The sequence below is a fragment of the Vicia villosa genome, linkage group LG3 (genome assembly GCF_029867415.1).
Source record: "Vicia villosa cultivar HV-30 ecotype Madison, WI linkage group LG3, Vvil1.0, whole genome shotgun sequence".
Classification (NCBI taxonomy): Eukaryota; Viridiplantae; Streptophyta; class Magnoliopsida; order Fabales; family Fabaceae; genus Vicia; species Vicia villosa.
The window spans coordinates 157,260,225-157,281,099 of record NC_081182.1 but is presented as its reverse complement, the minus strand read 5'-3'; the positions used below and the strand labels follow the sequence as shown (position 1 = coordinate 157,281,099).

The 20,875-nt window shown below is 37.1% G+C and overlaps 1 protein-coding gene across 1 annotated transcript; it reads right to left on the bottom strand.

Annotated features, from left to right (window-relative positions):
- Positions 1-8,900: 8,900 nt before the first annotated feature.
- LOC131659246 (uncharacterized) lies at positions 8,901-11,903 on the bottom strand. The gene is made up of 3 exons (XM_058928458.1): positions 11,781-11,903; positions 9,838-11,564; positions 8,901-9,252 (listed from the first exon to the last, which is right to left on the bottom strand). The coding sequence occupies exons 1-3, from the start codon at positions 11,901-11,903 to the stop codon at positions 8,901-8,903; spliced, it is 2,202 nt and encodes a 733-aa protein (XP_058784441.1).
- Between the last annotated feature and the right edge of the window lie 8,972 nt (positions 11,904-20,875).

Genomic DNA, 20,875 nt, shown 5'->3' with positions numbered 1-20,875 from the left:
CCATTTGGTTAAGGCATTTGCATAAAACTTTCAAAATCAAAGTGTGTCATTTCTTGGATTTTCACTTCATGCACCTTACTTTGATCAATCATAACTCCTAGCTCATGATGAATTTGGAGAAGGTTAAATACAATTTGTAAAGCCCTTGATATGTACTTTGATTCATTAGTTTGGTGCTTGTCGAAAATCATTAGAGAAATTAGTGAAAAAGTCCCATAAAGTTTGAAGAAAACTAGGGTTTCTTTACTAGTTTCATGAATGCAGCAACTTTGAAGCTCCATATTCCTTCAATGGTTGATTTTTTGCCAAAAAATTATATGTGACAAAGTTGTTTATTGGACCAAAATCTACAACTTTGATGTTGGGAGTTTTTTGAGTTGTGTAGGTGAAGTTTTGAGATATTCCCTTCCAAATTTGGAAAAAAACCCTTGAAAAACACTTAAAAAAATTCTAAGTATGAAAAGTCAAACTTTGACTTTTTGATTCTTGATTAATTTTCTTGATTTTTCTTGGTCAAATGACTTCAATAATCATATATTGATGATTTTGATCCTTAAAAGTCATGGTTTGATCCAAAACCCTAAAAGTCAGAGGTGATTTTATACAGTTGACTTTTTCTAGATGAAGTGAAATCTTGGAATTTTGTGATGAATCAAACTCTCCTCCTCAAATGAATGATATGAATGGAATATATTTAGGTAATAGAAGTTCTTGAGACATGTTTTGAGTTGTGGAACCATGTCCTGATTAAAAGTCAACTGTCCAGGTGAATTAGGTCAAAAAACCCTAATTGTAGGTCAGATGAAATTGATGACTGTGGCCTCTAGATTGAAGTACAATTCCCATTGTATATTGACATAGGGATCATTTGAAGATGATTAAAAACTTTGAGTGATCACCTATAGCTTTTTAGGGTTTCCCAGATGTGGTCCTTGATTTTAGTCCTTGATGGGCTCAAAACCCTAGTTTGGTGACCTAAGCAAACCTGAGTCTTGATGACTGATGCTTGATCATAATAGGTGGATGAATGAATCATTTTGAGTCCTATAATTGTGTTAGAGATCATTTTCTTATTGATTGATCCTTTGCCTGAGCTTTTTGTCCTTGGACACCCTCGACTGAGCACTAGGTAAGCAAGTGACTGCTCTGGGTATTTGTCTGGAGATGATGAAATGTCTGGAGATGTGACATCTCAGGGGGGGGTCAAAATTAGGGTATGACAGATATGGACATTATGAGTATTTGGCGATGCCTTTCGGTGTTACTAATGCGCCGGGAGTATTCATGGAATACATGAACCATATCTTTCATGATTATATGGATCGATTTGTAGTGGTGTTTATTGATGACATCTTGATTTACTCTAAATCCGAATAGGAGCATGCAGAACATTTGAGATTGGTATTGCAGGTTTTGAAAGAGAAGAAGTTATATGCAAAGTTGTCCAAATGTGAATTTTGACTAAAGGAGGTGAGTTTTCTTGGTCATATTATTTCAGGTAGTGGCATTGTTGTAGATCCATCTAAAGTAGATGTTGTGTTATTATAGAAGCTTTAGCGAAGGTTATTCTAAGTTGGCACTACCGTTGACTAAGTTAACTTGTAAGGGTAAAGCTTTTGTGTGGGACATTCAATGTGAAGAAAGTTTTACCGAATTGAAGAAAAGATTGACGACGGCTCTGATTTTGACATTGCCAAATTCGGAAGAATATTTTCTTGTGTATTGTGATGTGTAGCGGTGAAATTGGTGAGACTAAAGCCATGGGAAAGACTTAGCTCATTTGTTTTAAACAGAGTCGCCACTGCACTTTATTGTTTCCAAAAAGAATATTTGCTTTATACAAAATTTGTTTGCTTGTTATCATCAAAACACTAAAATATGATTAGAACCAAACTATGTTCTAACAGGAAGTCTTCAAAAACATCTTCATGATGGTCAGGTTATACCGGATGTGGTTCCTTGCCATATTCCCTAACTTTTGCATGGATTGCCTTTGTAGGTTTTTAATCCATCGGGATAATTATTTCTTTGCCTCTAATTTTTGCCTGGACTGCCTTTTCAGGTTTTTAGTCCACCGAGACGCTCTCTTTTTGCCTAAGTCGCCCTTTCAGGTTTTCAACTTAGCGAGCTTTTTCTTTTTCTCTTTTTTAAGGCGAAGTATTTCTTGACCATATCGGCATTCACAAGACGTGGGAATTCTTCAGCATCCATAGTCGTAAGAGTCAAAGCACCGCCTGAGAAGGCTCTCTTAACAACATACGGGCCTTCACAATTGGGATTCCATTTGCCCCTAGGATCTGGTTGAAGAGGTAATATCTTCTTGAGCACGAGATCACCTTCCTTGAATCTTCGAGGTCTGACTTTCTTGTCAAAAGCTCTCTTCATTCTTTCTTGGTAAAGTTGACCAAGACACAGAGAGGTCATTCTTTTCTCTTCAATAAGATTCAACTGGTTGTATCTTGTTCGACACCATTCAGCTTATAATAAGTTGGCTTCCATTAGGATCCTCATGGAGGGAATTTCAACCTCTATTGCGAGCACTGCTTCCTTACCATATACCAAGGAGAAATGCGTTTCCCCAGTTGAAGTGCAAACTGTTGTGCGGTACCCATGCAGTGCAAGAGGGAGCATTTCATGCCAGTTTTTGCAAGTCACAACCATTTTCTGGACAATCTTCTTAATATTCTTGTTAGCTGCTTCCACCGCTCCATTCATTTTTGGTCGGTAGGGAGAAGAATTTTGATGCTCAATCTTGAATTCATCACACAACTCTTTCATCATCTTGTTGTTCAGATTGGAACCATTATCCGTAATGATTCTGTTGGGCATACCATAGCAACAGATGAGATTGTTCTTGATAAACCTTACTACCACTTGTCGAGTAACATTAGCGTAAGAGGCAGCTTCGATCTATTTGGTGAAGTAATCAATGGCGACCAGGATGAAACGGTGTCCATTTGAAGCCTTTGGTTCAATCATACCAATCATGTCAATTCCCCATATAGAGAAGAGCCATGGATAGGAGATAACGTTGAGGAATGTTGGAGGCAGATGGATCTTATCAGCATAGATCTGGAACTTGTGGCACTTCTTCACATATTTGTAGCAGTCAGATTCCATTGTCATCCAATAGTAGCTTGCTCTTAATATTTTTCTTGTCATTGCATGTCCACTAGCATGAGTCCCAAAAGATCCTTCATGAATTTCTTGCATTAATTAGTTTTCTTCGTTTCTATCTACGCATCTGAGCAATGCCATATCAAAGTTTCTCTTGTAGAACACATTTCCAGTTAGGAAGAAATTACCAAACAATCTTCTCAAAGTTCTTCTGTCTTTGCTAGATTCCCCAGGTGGGTACTCTTGTTTTTGTAAGAAGATTTTGATGTCATGAAACCATGGTTTGTCATCTGTGACAACCTCAACAGTGAATACATGAGCCGGCCTATCCAGGCGCGTGATTATAATCTGAGGAGCTTCATTTGGAGACTTTACTTGATACATGGAAGCTAGAGTTGCCAATGCATCTGCCATTTGATTTTCCTCACGAGGTATGTGATGGAATTCAACTTTTTTAAAGAAGGTTAGCAGTCTTCGGGCATAATCTCTGTATGGAATTAAACCAGGATGACGGGTTTCCCATTCACCTTTGATATGATTAATGACTAGAGCAGAATCTCCATATACATCTAGAATCTTGATTCTAAGATCAATGGCTTCTTCTAGTCCCCTGATACAAGCTTCGTACTCAGCCATATTGTTGGTGCAGTCGAACATTAGTCTTGCAGTGAATGGTACATGAGAACCTTGTGGCATAACAATGACTGCCCAATTCCTCTACCATAAGCATTAACAGCTCCAACAAATATCAAACCCCATCGGGATTCCGGATCAGGTCCTTCTCCATGTAAAGGTTCTTCGTAATCTTTTGATTTCAAATCATGATTTCTTCATCTGGGAAATCGTCTTGTAAGGATTGATCGTCATGAATAGTCTTGCATCGAACACATGGGCCGGTCTATCCCGGCGCATGATTGTAATTTGAGGAGCTTCATTTGGAAACTTCACTTGATACATGGAAGCCAAAGTAGCCAATGCATCTGCCATTTGATTTTCCTCACGAGGTATGTGATGGAACTCAACTTTGTTGAAGAAGGTCAGCATTCGGGCATAATCTCTGTAAGGAATTAAGCCAGGGTGACAGGTTTCCCATTCTCCTTTGATTTGATTAATAACTAGAGCAGAGTCTCCGTACGCATCCAGAATCTTGATTCTAATATCAATGGTGTAATACGGTGAACTGACTTTTTAATATTTAAGCAAACAATGTTGCGGTAAGCAAGAGTCGCCACCGACTTTTATTTTATCCAATTTAAAGAAAGGCTAAAAGAACAGAAAAAAAACCTTTAAAGGAAATTTTGAGTTCGGGGGGTAATTTATACAAAGGGAAGGTGTAAGGCACCCTTCGCATCCATGGTTTTCCATGGGCTCTTAACTGCTTAGCTCACTTTGAAATGTTTGAAAATGTTTGCAATGAATAAAGAAAAAGATTTGAATAAGGACTTTAGCATGTAAATAAGCGTAGCCTTTTTGAAGGTTTTTGATAAAAGGGTAAGAAAAAGATTTAAACCAGAGCAAGCAATTAGGAGATAATTACCCCTATTAAAAAGGTTCTTTAAGCCTTTCATGGCTATCCATACCATAAGAGGGTAGGAAGTCCTTTTATTGGAGGTTGAAGGGTCGTCGAAGTTATCGTTCGCCAAAAGACTGTCCCTTCCATAAAGAGGGCAGGTAGTCTAAGGGAAGGATATAATAGTCATTTTAGGAAACCAAAGAGGACGCCTCAGCAATCGAAAGGGACTATCACATCATATCGTAGGCAACTTTGAGGTACGAGATCATATAACCGAAGGCAGCATCGAAGGGACTTATGATCTTTTGTGATGAGAATGAACTGAAGGCAACATTTGCTGAGGCATCCTCAGAATCTGAGGGACTTGACTATTCTGTAATAAACAAGGCAACAAGGCAACAGGCAACAGGCAACAAGTGGGATTACCATAAAAGGTGTGTGGGTGCACAATCACGTGATTCAATTCAGATAATTATCTTTTAATTAATGACCTAAATTATTTCAAGGCTTGCACTCCCTAAGATTACTAGCCACATAGTAATAATCAATAATAATGTAATAGCATCACAGTTTAAGTGCCTTCAAGGCCGAACAATACAAACCAGGAGCAGTTACAAAATATATCATCATGGGGAGAGGGAAAAAGAAATTTATAAGATGAACCAAAAAATTAATAGGTTAACCACAAGTAATAATATCAGTGTTAGAAATTAAATGAGAATAAGTTTAGGGTTACCGAAGGTTTGAGCTTTAATCGGTTGGTCAACCCTGAAAATTAATGAAGGAAAGATAAAAAGAGTGAGTGCATTACAAATTCATTGGCGATTGAAGCAAAATTTATTTTAATTAAAAAGGCCAAAATAAAAAATAAAATGATGTTAAATTAAATAAAAAATCAGAAACTTAGCTTTTCAATCTGGTATAGCGTGTGGCTGAAGGATCTTGATTAACCCTTTTATTTAGTGTGGCGCATTGGTGAAGGAGCATGGTGTGACCGCATGCTCTTAAGCGCTAGATGAGATGGGATAAAGATCTGAGGGTTGGCCGGACGAGACACATCATACGCGTGTGAGCCAACACACACTGGATTCTCCAGCCTTTCAAATTTCTGCGCGCGCGTGGATGAACCAATGAGGAGATGACACGTCTGCGTCTTCTTCCTCCCTCCATCGTCTAAATCTGTGCAGACCTCTACCTACGGACGCAAAGCGTGGCCATGCCCCTGCACTCAAGAAAACCTTGTATATGCAACGAAAGTTAAAGACAAAGCCATGGAACGATTTGTCTCATCCATACGAATCTGTTGGTACCTGTTTCAAGCTCTAATTGAAACTAAATCAAGAAACCCTAATTTGGAGCTTTGAAGCTCGTTAATGGCGAAACCGTATACCTACGTTCAAACTCAACCAAACTATCCAAAAAGATTGCAATTATCATTATGATCATAAATATGCATTTGAATCATGCTAAATATGCAAGAATTATTGGAATCGAGTATGAGAAAGTAAGCACAAACCGCGAGTGGTTGGGAACGATTCTGGGGTCTGCAACCTTGGGGAACGATGGAGAATCCTTTAGTGATGTCTCATGAATGTTTCTAGAACCTCTAAATGCCTTGAATCGAGGTCTTCCTCAGAAACCAAATTTTGACTTTCTTTGAAATTTGAAAGGATTGATCAGGGTTCTTGGAGGCAAATTCACGTGTCCTTTAGGTCTGCAAATGTTTGTGTTTATGTATTGGACAGATTAGGTTAACAAAATACAACAAATCTTGGTGAATCAAAGAGATTGGCATTTGATTGATCATGGCTTCAAATCTTTCTAATTTTGATCAATTTAAATCTTTCTCAATCTGATCCCTTTAGCACGAATTTGATAATCAATATTGACTATTTGTATGATTGATTATGATTGGTATTGGAAGCAAATCAAATCTTCTCAATTTTTTCAAAATATTTGACTTAAATCCGTGATTTTGATGAATAAAAATTTAAATAAAATCAAATATTCATCATTTTTTCATGGCTTTCAGCATAGAGCTTCTAGATGACTTGTATAGCAAGATTGGATCTTAAAGTCATGGGCCTCTTTGCAAAGAAATCCATTTTGAGGCCTTTTATTTCACATTTTTCTTCACAAATTTGTCCAACTTTGACAAGGCATATCTTCCTCAATTTTTAAGATATGGAAGAGTTCTAGGACTTTTTGGAAACCTCAAGATGTCCTCTACAAGCCACTTTGGAAGCTTTTTTCCATTTGAGGATTTTATCTTGATGATATTGGCTTTGACAAGAAACTACTTTCGGTTGGCTTTCAAAAAGGACCTATAATGTTTTGATCCATATCTCTCAAATGAAGCATTTTTGGACTTGGCTTGTGAGAGACATATTTGTAGAAAATTCAATTTCCTTCAAAATGAGCTTTGGATGGGAAATTTCTGATGTTCCATGTGAAAGTTATGGCTGGTCAAAGTTTAGTTGACTTTTAGTCCAAAAACCCAAATTAAGAAAGTTCAGGTTTTGTTGATTTCTGAACTTTCCTTGATGAATCATGATCAATCCTTGATACAATGATGAATGATACTTCAAAATATGGATGTTGACAAAAAATCAGGGATTTTGACTGTACTTTGACCATAATTGACTTTTAGGTCAAACTAGTCGACTGTTGACTTTCTGAGCAATTGATTGGGCAATCCTTGGAGTTGAAACTTGAAATTTGCCATAGAGATAGTTTGAAACATCATAAGCCATATGAAATCCATTGGAGACTTTGATTCATTGATTTTATTCAGAGAAATCAAAATCCTAGTTCATTGAGCCATTGTTTTAGGAAGATGTATCTTTGAGCCTTGAACTTTGGTATGAGCTTACATGGGAGAAATGAGATGGGCAAATTTTGGGGTATGACAAATGGCTTCTTTTAGTCCCATGATACAAGCTTCGTATTCTGCCATATTGTTGGTGCAGTCAAACATTAGTCTTGCGGTAAATGATACATGAGAACCTCGTGGCATGATAATGATTGCCCCGATTCCCCGACCATAAGCATTAACAGCTCCATCAAATATTAAACCCCATTGGGATTCAGGATCAGGCCCTTCTTCAGGTAAAGGCTCTTCATAATCTGTCTATTTTAAATACATAATCTCTTCATCTGGGAAGTTGTCTTGCAAGGGATTGATCATCGTCAATGGGTTGACGAGCCAAATGATCAGCTAAAATACTTCCTTTGATGGCTTTTTGGGCACGATATTGGATGTCGTACTCTGATAGTAACATCTGCCAGCGGACAATCCTTCCTGTCAAAGTAGGATTTTCAAACAAGTATTTGATTGGATCGATTTTGGATATAAGATATGTCGTATGAGTCAACATGTACTGCCTTAGTCGGCGAGCAGCCCATACAATAGTGCAGCAAGTTTTCTCGAGCAGTGAATATCTTGTTTCATAGTCAGTATACTTTTTGCTCAAGTAATAAATGGCATACTCTTTTCGAACAGACTCGTCTTGCTGACCCATGACACACCCCATAGAATCTTCGAGTACGATCAAATACATGATCAATGGTCTTCCTTCTACTGGAGGGCTCAAAATTGGAGGTTCCAATAGGTATTCTTTGATATCATAAAAAGCTTTTTGGCATTCTTCTGTCCATTTACAATCTTGATCCTTGCAAAGAAGCTTGAAGATTGGTCCACAAGTTGCAGTCATATGGGAGATAAATTTGGAGATGTAATTCAGTCGTCCAAGAAATCCTCTGACTTGTTTTTTCAGTTTTTTGTGGAGGCATTTCTTGAATAGCCTTGACTTTATCGGGATCAACCTCAATACCTCTTTGGCTGACGATGAAACCCAGGAGTTTTCCAGAGCGGACACCAAATGTGCACTTGCTTGGATTCAGACGAAGCTTGTACTTTCTCAAACGTTGGAACAACTTCAGTAGGTGCCCCACATGTTCTTCTTCTGATGCAGACTTGGAAATCATGTCGTCCATATAAACTTCAATTTCTTTGTGAATCATATCATGGAAGAGAGTCGTCATGGCGCTTTGATAAGTTGCCCCAGCGTTCTTCAAACCAAACGGAATTACACGGTAACAAAATGTGCCCTAGGGTGTGATAAAAGTCGTTTTCTCCATATCTTCAGGTGCCATCGTGATTTGATTGTAACCTGAAAATCCGTCCATGAATGAGAAGACTTTAAACTTTGCAGTACTATCTACCAACATATCAATATGTGGCAATGGAAAATCATCCTTCGGACTTAATCTATTTCAGTGGTAATCTATGCTCTACAATGTTGGTATCCAACTCGGGCATATCTTGATAGCTCCAACCAAAGACATCCACATACTCTTTCAATAATTCAACCATTTTCTTTTTGGTGCCTGCTTCTAATAATACCCTAATTTTCTTTTCTCTTTTCTCTTCTTCAGTACCCAAATTGATTACTTCCAAAGGCTCTTTGTGCGGGTCAATGATCTTTTTCTCGTGCTCAAGTAGACGGGAGATCTCCTCAGGGATTTCTTCACTACTTTCTTCCTCGGCTTCATACACTGGGTATTCAAAGTTGGGAGGGGGCCTAGGATCATTGTTTTCAACGGGTTTATAAAGAGATAATCTGCACATGATTTATGTTTTGTTTTTAGAAACAGATAAAAGAAAATGCAAGAGTGTATGTGCAAATTTTGAAAAACTGTTTTTGATTTATTTTATTGGATTTTTAAAAGATACCATTTTCTGAAAAAGATAATCGGTAAACAAAACGGAAGCGAAAAATTGCTTTTTATTAATGACTTGAAACAAAGTCCTATATAAGTTCACTTTGTCTTAGGCAGAACAAAAGGAATTATTTAAGACAACCCGACACAACACTCTTTCGCCTTGGGCAGAGCGAAAGAATTTTAAAAGACAGAAAATTACTTAGACTCATGAAAAATAGAAGAAATGTTGACAGAGGTCTAGTTGGAGTTAGCCTCTCCACGCATCATGAAGCTTGAACATTCTGGAACATCTTCAATAACAGCAGCTATGTCTTGATTATCTGGGTTGATGTAGCCAGCACTTTGAAAGGTCTCATGCAGAGTCTTGTTGTAGCTTGCAGATTCAGGTTCTTTCCCTTTTGACTTCTGAGATGAAATTCCTAGACCACTCTTATTCTTGTTGGCGGGAAGCTCAATGACTTGCCCCAGGCCTTCGTACGAACATAGTTTGTTCTCCATAAACAGCTATCAACTTGTCTCTCACAGCAAATTTCAGCATTTGATGAAGGGTGGAAGTGACAGCTCCAGCATTGTGAATCCAAGGTCTTACCAACAAACAGCTATAAGCTGGATAGATATCCATTATCTGAAAGGTGATTTCAAAATCACGAGGTCCGATGCGGATAGGTAGATCAATCTCTCCAATCACACTGCATTTTGAACCATCAAAAGCTTTCACAACAATCCCATTCAGCCTTATAGTTGCCCCTTGATAGGACAATCTCTCTAAGGTGCTCCTAAGCATGACATTCAAGGATGAACCAATATCAACTAGCACATTTGTCAGGGTATCTTCTCCATATTTCATGGATATGTGTAGGGCATGATTGTGCTCCAGCCCTTCTGAGGGAAGTTCTTCTTTACTAAAGCTCAATACATTGTTGACGGTGATATTGGAAACAACATTGTCAAATTGTTCGAGGGTTGCATCTTGCTCAATGTAGGCTTGCTTTAAGACTTTCATTAGTGCATTTTGGTGAACTTTTGAGTGTACTAGCAAGGACAACAGAGATATCTTTGATTGTGTCTGAAGAAGTTGCTCTACCACCTTGTAGTCACTCTTCTTAATTAGATTTAGGAACTCTTCCATGTCATCGTCTTTAGTCTCAAAGACAGGTTCAGTGATAACAGGCTCTTTCCTAGGCACATCCTTCTGAGGAGTAACTTGTACAAGCAAATTACTTCTTGGTTTAGGAAGAACTGGTGCAAACAAACGACCGCTTTGAGTCATATGGATCATATCAGCAATGTTCACAATAGCTGGCTCAGGACCAATCTCATATTCTTCTTTCTCAATTATGGTGGTAGCTCCATATCTCCAAGGAACAGTAGTACTTGAGTTGTAAGGAAATGGTTTTGGCATTTGAATTGTGAGAGGGATGACAGCCATGTTTTGACTATCATATGATATTTCCACAACTTCGGGAACTGGGAACTCGGCAGTCACCACATTAATGTTATTGTCCTCATCTCTTTCATAAGTAATGTGGAGAGTCCTCTCATCCAACATTTTATGAATTTCTCTTCTGACTTGACGATAATCACGAGGATTTTCATAACAGACTTCACAGACGGCATGGTTGTGTTGAAAGAAAGCCAACCGGCATAGTCTCACGTGCATTAGGACCAATGGTTCTCTGATGAAACGAATATCCCAGACTTGGTATCTTCCAGGGCATCCATGCACCATGTTGACAGAATGAGCTTCTTCATTTTTTTTCTTCCTTGTTATACTGATGATTCCTCTGCCCAACAGTTTCTGAAGATCTTCAACTACGAGAGTACATCCACGAATGGTGTTGGAACATATTGGACAAGCATCATAGTCATGTGGAGGAAAGTAGTTAAGTTCACATAAGACAGCATGCATATTCACCAAGGATTGAGTTGATTCACAAATATCATGTATGTATTCATAAGTGGCTTGAGTCTGGATAGCATTGACAGTCCCATGATTGGGTAGTGGATTGACTTGCACATTAGGATTAACATCTTTGAAGGCAAGCATACCACTTCGGATCATTTTTTGGAATTCACTCATAAGAGGGTAATAGTTTTCCACAGTATGACCAGGAGCATTTTTGTGGAAAGCACAGTGAGCATCTGCTTTATACCAGAACGAAGGATTAGCAAGAGGAGGAGGTGGATCCCTCAATTGTACCAGATTTTTCTGTAATAGCATGGGAAGCAATTTCATATAAGTCATCGGAATAGGATCAAACGGTGGATATTTCGTTTGTTGATTTTGTTGAGGCGCCTGTTGTCGAGGTTGTTGAAGTTGATTTCTTTAAACACTTTGTTGCGGAGCTTGACTAACAATGGGAGTAACAGTAACAATCTATTGAGGTTGATGTTGTCTTTTTCTTCCTTTGGAAATGGCACTCACAGTTTCTTCCTTCTTCTTGGAGAAATCTCTACAAAACCTTTTAGTTCCACCACCAAATAGTGATGAACCAGCTTCTTTGACTAGACAGCCTTCTTGGATACCTTCTTCAAGTCGCATCCCCATGTTTACCATCTCAGTAAAGTCATTGGGTGCGCTTGCCACCATCTTTTCATAGTACAATGTACTCGGGGTTTTAAGGAACACCTGGATAGTACTCTTTGAACGATTCTTTCTCCTTCTAGGACATAGCGCGGAGTTGATCTCTATTCGGAGCCATATCAATGTTGTATTTGTATTTTCTGATGAAAGCTTCACCTAAGTCATGGAAAGTACGGATGTGTGTACTATCCAGACCCATGTACCATTTCAAAGAAGCTCCTGATAAGCTATCTTGGAAGTAATGAATCAACAGACGTTGATCTTCAGTGTGCATAGACATCTTTCGGACATACATGATTAGATGACTGTGAGGACAGGAATTCCCTTTGCATTTCTCGAATTCTGGGAGTCTGAACTTGGCAGAAACTCTGACATTAGGAACCAGGCAAAGGTCTTTAACGTCTTTCCCAAACAGGTCTTTACCTCTTAAGGTCTTGATTTCTTTTTGCATTTCCAGGAATTGGTCTTCAAACTCATCCAGTCTTCCCATACCTTCAGAAGGTGCACCATGGAAAATCTGTTTGTGGTGGAGAGGAACAGTTTTTACAACAGCAGGAGTAGCAGTCATAATAGCTCGAGGGATTGTTGCTTGCGGAACAGGAATATGTTGCCGAGCCAATTGGAATTCCATCTCTATTCCATATGGCCTAGTGGTCGTAGGATTCGACATCGGAATTGCACGAATCTAAGGAGTCTCGACTTCCGAGATCACAGTAGCTTGAGCTTGAGTTGATGGTTGATTCTAAGTAGCCACCAAGTCTTGAACCATAGGTGTCAACCTTTCAATACTAGAGCGTATGACAGCCACCTCTTCTTGCCATTCTTGATCATCAACCAGACCGTCTTCCATTCTTTGATGATTGGCGCGAGTATTATACCGGTGCGTCAGCTTGACTTTCTGAGGAGAGGGGGAAGAAGGAACAAGACTCTGACTCAGATGTGAATGTGAATGTGAATGTGGTATGATCCATGCAATGCAAAGACTCTTTTTAATTTTTAAAATATCTAAAAATATATTTCAAGGATTTATTTAAGACTTTGTAAATGTAAACACTATGTAGTAACTTGAAGAAGAAATTTTTTTATTAATGATAAGTGACGAAGCATCCTTGGTACTTTTAAAGGGACAAGGGTCATCGAGGGACAATCGAGTGTCATCGAAGTACCATTTTCTTTTTATAGCATACAAAGGGACAAAGGGGCGTCCAAGATATAAAGTATTTTCAAGTGATACAAGGTAGAAACAAATAGAGAAAGCTAGTAAAATCTTAGAGTGACCATCAAAGCTCAATGAGAAGTATCCATTACATCTTGAGTCTTCTTCTTCTTCAGCTTGACCTTTTCCAACTTCTCAATTATAATCTTCCATGCAGCTTCCTTTGGAGAGATTGCTTCTGCTTCTTGTTTTCTTTTCTTCTCTGTTGCATACTTAGCAATGGTGAGATCCTTTTCCATGAGCCATCCATCTTGGAGGAACAGTTGATCATCTTTTTCTTTGATTAAATCACCATAGGACTCTTCCATCATTCCCAGTTCAGCTTCAGAGTACTCAAACTTCTTCCTCTAATGATCTCTTGACTTCCTAATCTTCCTTAGGGCTTCTTGGAGATCTTCAATTGTTGAAGGAACTACAATAGATGGAATATACTTCTCAACAGGAGGTACAAATGTCCCAGGGAGAATAGGCATCTTAAGTTCAGCAGCTCTTGAACCAACCCAGCTACTAAAGGAGTACAAACAAGTAACCATTCCCTTTCCATAGGAATTTCTTAGATGAATGGAGTAGTAAGTGTCCCCAAGAAAGGTAGGAACAGAGTTTCCTTTCATAAAGATCTTAATAGCATTCATATCAACAAAGTTGTCAATATTTGGGAACATGAACAATCCATAGACTAATAGAGAAAACACAACCTCAAAGTCATCTTCTCTTCTTTCTTGTGACAATGTGAAGGCTTTATTAATCAATAACTCAGCAGGTAACCCAAGTAATCCTCCTTTTGTAACCATGTTCTTCTCAATCTCATCCTTTCTTAGATAGGTGATCTTTGCAATCTCATGAGACTTGGGATCTTTTTCTAAACCAGTGAAGGGAATCCTTCCAGTGATAGGCAATCCAATGATACTTGAATATTCTTCCAAGGTTGGTAGCAACTGATAATCAGGGAAGGTGAAGAAATGATACAAAGCATCATAGAATTAAATCAATGTTGAAAGGATCCCTTCTTCCATCTTAGTCTTGAGGAGATACAATAAACTTCCATACTTGCTACAGAACTTATCTTGATCAACAATCAAAGACCCAAGCTTTCTCAATTCTTCCACCTCTAAACTCATGAAAGTATATTTCTTGGTCTTTCTTTTTTCAAGTTCCATTCCTATAATGTTTACAAAACAAAAAGGTTTATTTTAACTCCTTGAAAGATATTTTAGTTTTAAGATGCATGGATGAATGAATGAATGCAAACATAGCAAAAACATGGGTTTGAGGGTTCAACGTCACGAGCATGGAGTCAAAGGTCTACCCATCCCAAAGGTGTGTGCTATGGTTATTTTGTACATGTAGATCAAGGTTCTAAGAAGTTCCCAGACTCAAGCAGCTCAACTTGGGGATTATAAATTTTGCAACTACATGCTCATTTGAATAATATCCCAAGAGAACCTCATCCGAGTGTAGTATCGTGTAACAACTATTTTGGAATTGAATCCAAACACAGTTTCCACACTACGTCCTAATGGCTAAGATTGGTTAAGGTGTTTCTAGGTCCCCAGCTTCTACAAGCTAGTTGAATACAACTATGCTTTCCCAACTACATGGGCAACAAAGTCATACCCAAAGAGGCCTCCACTGAGCGATGGATCTCAAATTAACTTCTTTGGGACTACTCCCGTGAGATCAAAATTACTATACCATCTCCTATCATAAGTTTTCACTCTAATCCGGGTTAGGATTTATCTCACCACAAGGGGAATCAAGCCCTCTCCCAATACAACCCAATAAAAATAACAAGTATACACATATGAAAAATAAAAGACAAAAGTGTATACAAAAAAAGAAAACAAACAATAACAAAAACAAAGGTAGGGTCAACCCTTCCAAAGATACACCAATAATTTGATCAGTATCCCCAGCTGAGTCGCCACTTTTCTGTAGCGGTGAAATTGATGAGACTAAAGCCATGAGAAAGACTTAGCTCATTTGTTTTAAACAGAGTCGCCACCGCGCTTTATTGTTTCCAAAAAGGAATGGGAGAAAGAGCGAATAAAACCCACAGATGTTTTTAAAATCAAAACTAATAAACTTAGCAGAGATTTGGGTAAGGGAATTTGTTATACAAGGGAAAGGTTTTAAGCACCCCTCATATCCATGGTACTCCATGGGAACCTCTTTGAAAATGTTATTGTTTTTGTTTGTACATGCATTTTAAAAATCATATGTGAAACTTATTTAAAAATAGATGGTGAGGATGGGAAAATAAATTTTTAAAAGTGAACTCAATAAGACATCGCATCTTAGGCCTACATACCCCCTTTAAAGAAAAGGGAAGTCAGAGCTTTTGAAGTTCCTCTTAAAAGGAAAATACAAGGGCCAAAGTGGCCAAAATATTTTTGGTGTTAAGCTTTAATAATACTTAACAAAATATTTTGAAAAAAAGGATTAGGCTTTAAAATGCCTAACAAGTTTTAAAAGGTTAACCTTTAAAATACTTAACAATTTTTAAAACACACATAAAAAGGGACCAAGCTTTAAAAATACAAGGTCAATGGATTAAGAATAATTTCACCGGGAATAATTCTACTCTTAATACCAAGATTTCAAAAACAAATGACCAAGCTTTAAAATACAAGGTCAATGGACTAAGAATAGTTTCACCGGAAATAATTCTATTCTTAGTACCAAGGTTTCAAAAACAAGGAGTTTGGTTAAGCTTTAACAATACTAAACCATTTAAAAGGCAAGGTAAAAAGCTTTAATAATACTTTAAACACAAGATAAAAGAGATTGGAAAGGGAGTTTGAGTACCTTGACAATTTTAGTCAATATTATTCCCTTCCTTTTGGACAAAAACAACAAACTTAAGCAATCAACAACAGACATCTCAAGTGTGTGTGTGTGTGTGTGTGTGTGATATCATGTCACAAGAACAAACAAGTGAGTATGATAATCAATAAATAAAAGATGGATGTATCTAAACCATTGGTTTCAAGTTCATTTATGAATGATGAATGATTGATATGATGATTAAACATGGGGTTAGATAAACAACATATATACATAACATGTGATAAGAAATTAATAAGATAATGATTAAAATAACAATTAAGTGCAAGACAAGGATTAAAATCAACAAGTATGTACAAGGTAACAAGCCTAATTTATCATGGATAAACAAAGATCAACATGTTTTTGGATTAAGGTTTTAGACCTAAAGTTTTTTAATTAGGGTTTTGAATTAGGGTTTTCAAATAAACTCCTAAACCTAATTAATTTTAATTGTTAAAGAACAATTTCTTTAAGAGAAATGGTCTAAGGGTACATGAAGAAGTCAAAGACATCCTATTCTAACTCTAAACAAATATTCACAAAACATGCATAAAGTCCTATTAAGGAAATAATCAAAACAAAAGATTTTTTAGTTGATTTTTCAATATAAAGACATTGTTTTTTGATTAATTTTTAAGTGGTAAAATATTAAATATTTTTGCGGTTTTTTATCATGGCATAAAAATACACAGAATAAATAAATCACACAAAAAAGAAGGGATCAAAAATATTAATCTTACTATTTATCATGGATTTTAGAAGTTTCATAGAAAACTAAAAAAGGACAAGTGATTAAAAGAAAGGGAATGTGGGAGCCAAGGCTTGAACCCACGCCCTTGGACACTCTCGACAAAACACATACCATCAGGCTAGCGCGTGTATGGTGTCAAAGAGAGGCAATCAGTCCAAAATACGTGAAGTTTGGTTGTAAATGAGAAAAAAATGCAAAACAAATCAAAAGTCTGGGGCGGGGGGGATTCAAACCCCAAACTTTGAGCATACTTTTCACACAAACACGCTTAACCAACTGAGTTGTAACGATGTAGTCGTTAAGCAAATGCGCGCATTTGATAATATGTGAAAATGAGAATTTGAAAATGAAGTTTGAAACTTCATTTTTCTTCCTCGCGCCAGCAACAACAACACCATGGCTTTGATTTCAAACTTTGTCATTTCTCAATCAATTTTAAAAATGTAAAACACTAACTTGATCAGAATTTTGTCACGAATCCAACCATGTGCTTATCATAAATTAAAAATCATTCAAACTCATGAATTTTTGAGAAACTCGTATGAACCCTAAAATTTCAGATTCAAATTAAATGCTCATTTTAAACAATTAAGCCCCAAAATTTTAGGGCTATTATTCCCTACATGTTTCTAAGCGATTTGGTAACAAGAACTGATCAGGATGATACCTAAACGAGTAACTTCAAGTTCAAGCTTTTTTACCTCTGAAAATGGAGTTTGAACTCTTGCTTAGAGGGATTCTGGGAATGCTGCAGCTATCTGGAAACCTTCAGGGACCTTCAAGGGAGATTTTGGAATACTCACAATGCTTTGATCACCCCTGCAAATGCAAACTCGATACCACCTACAAGTGAACAAAGTTATGCCTAGAACTCAAGTTTAAAGGTGTTAAATATTCAAAATAGGTGTTTGGATAGCTTCTATATGTGATATAGAAGGTATCCAACACAAAAAATTCAAGAACGCACGAGCCAATTTGAAAATCCCAACTTTGGTTCAAAGTGACACTTTAATGGAATTTTGAATGGTGATTTCTGGTTCCAAGTGTTTGGTGAGTGTTTAGAGGTTATGGATAGTTTCTATATGTGATATAGAAGCTATTTGGAAGGCTCTTTTGGTTAGTAAGTGTTTAGTTTGGATTTTGACAACTTAAGAGCTTAAAATGACTTTTAATGGAGGTTGAAAGATGATTTTTGGTTAGGAGTGTTTGGGAAGTGTTTGGAGGTGATCAACAACTTCCAAATGATGTATGGAAGTTGTTGGAAAGGTTGGTTTACTTCCAGAAACTTTCTAACCCAAAATGGCTATGAAAATGGAAATGACACAAAATGAGAAGTTTGGAATCAAGGGTGACTTGGAGAAATTTTGCGTGTTTGATGCCAAAGGCAAAGGCTTCTATTTATAGGCACAAATTAGGGTTTGTGGAGGGAAAAATCTCAGAGTTTTGAGCTCCCATGTGATAGTTGTACTCTTTTGCTTGTTTGTGAAGAAATGAGAATTTTGGTTTTTCATAACAAAGTACATAGCTTTAAGCATGCTAGGAAGGCTTTGATCTGATCTTACAGAGGTTGCTTGTGATGTTAGGAATGCTTTTGCTGCAGAGGAGACATGGGAGAGGCTCAAGGAGAGTGAACTTTGTAAACGTAATGCTTTTCTAGAATGGAAGTGGTGACTTTTGTACATAAATGGCATGAAACTTGGATAATGCATAAAACACATGGATCATAGCTCAAAAGAATGTGTAATCTTCTGAGTTTGGCGCCTTGAACAAGTTATAGTGCTTGTAATTGAAAGATTCTTTCAGATTTGGACAAAATCTCAAACTTGTTCTTCATGTTCTTCATAAAAATGGCTTAAATTCAAGTGACATGGTGCCTTGTTCACAAAATCATAACTCATTGACCAATCCATGGATTTTCGTGCTAGTGGTCTCTTTGGAAAGCCCTTGATACATAATTAAACCCACTTGTTAAAAGTTTTCCCAAACTCCTTTGGGATCATGGAGAAAGAAGGCCTTGAAGTTTAGAAAAAACTAGGTGAAAACACTTAGAAATTTTCAAAGTTTTTTGAACATAAACCTTCTCAATTCCAAATCTCTCAAAATAATCATTTTTTGGTGAAATGTTCAATGTGATGAGTTGTTTTTTGATCAAGATCTACAACTTTCATGTTATTTTTGAGTTTGTAGGCAAAATTTGGAGTTCCCAAAATTCACATAAAACCCTAATTTTGACTTTTGTTGACTTTTTTATTCTTGATGAATTTTCTTAATTTTCTTTGGTCAAATGTATTCAATAATCATATGATGATGATTTGAATCCTTAAAATTTCATGGTTGACCATTTTTCTCAAAAGTCAATGGTTGACCCACATAGTTGACTTTTTTTAAATGAATTGCAGTTTTGTGATTTCCAAATGAATCAATGTCTCCTCTTGAAATTAATGATATTGATGGATCATAATGTTTATTTGGATGCCCTTGAATCATGGTTTGAGCCTTGGAGCCATGTCCTGATTAAAAGTCAACTTTCAAGTGTAATTAGGTCAAAAACCCTAATTGGGGACTCTGGTGATCTTGAAAGTGATTGATCTTGTATTGAATCATCCTTGGGCCTTGGTATTGATTAGAGAATTATTTGAATCATAGGAGAGTGTTGGATTCCTTTGTGGGTCTCAAAACCCTAATTTTCCCAGTCTCTTCCTGATCAGTCTCCTGTCTTGAGACACAAGCAACAAACAACAAATTTTTGTATTTTCGGGTTAACAAATAATATATGCATGATGATAATTATAATAATGATTATCCTATTACTTGGAATATGGTGGGATCTTAGTGGTAAAAAGTTAGGGTGCAACATGATGCTTCTAAAATGGGTTTAGGAGGTGTGCTTATGCATAATGATAAGGTAGTTGCTTATGCGTCAAGGCATTTGAGAACTCATGAAAAGAACTATCCTACGCATGATTTAGAGCTTGGTGCAGTTGTTTTTGTACTGAAGATTTGGAGACATTATCTTTATTGTTCTAGATTTGAAGTATTTAGTGACCATAAGAGTTTAAAGTATTTATTTGATCAGAAGGAACTTAATATGAGACAACGAAGATGGTTAGAGTTATAAAAGTATTATGACTTTGATTTGAATTATCATCCAGTTAAAGCTAATGTTGTGGTTGATGCTTTAAGCCGAAAGACTTTACATATGTCGCAATGATAGTTAAGGAATTGGAATTGATTGAGCAGTTCAGAGAAATGAGCTTAGTTTGCGAGATGACACCATAGAGTGTTATGCTGGGAATGCTGAAGATTAATAATGATTTTTTGGACAATATCAAATAAGCTTAGAAGTTAGATGTGAAATTAGTAGATTCAATGGTTGGGATCGATCAGTCTGAGAATGATGATTTCAAGTTAGATGCGCAAGGTGTGTTGAGATTCCGTAATGGAATTTGTATTCCTGGTGATGCAGAGATGAAAAGGATAATACTTGAGGAAAGTCATAGAAGCAATTTGAGTGTTCATCCAGGAGCTACTAAAATGTATCAAGATTTGAAGAATTTGTTTTGGTGGCCTGGGATAAAGCGTGATGTAGTGCAGTTTGTGTATACATGTTTAACTTGTCAGAAGTCGAAAGTTGAACATCAAAATCCTGCAGGGTTGATGCAACTGTTAGAAGTTCCAGAATGGAAATGGGATAGAATTTCAATGGACTTTGTGACGGGATCACATAATACTTCAAGGGGACATGATACTATTTGGGTGATGGTTTATAGGCTGACTAAGTCGGCTCATTTTATCACTATTAACATCAGTTTTCCAGTATCGAAGCTGGCGGAGATTTATATTAGTGTAATTGTAAAGCTGCATGGTGTTCCTTTGTTTATTGTTTCGGATAGAGATCCGAAGTTTACTTCTGATTTTTGGAAGAGTTTGCAACGCAATGGGTTCTAAGTTGAGGTTGAGTTTGGCGTATCATCCTTAGATGGATGGTCAGACAGAAAGGACTATTCACTCGTTGGAGGATTTGTTGAGAGCGTGTGTTCTTGAGCAGGGAGGTTCCTGGGAAACTTATCTTCCATTGATAGAGTTCACTTATAATAACAGGTACCATTCTAGTATAGGAATGACACCTTTTGAAGCGTTGTA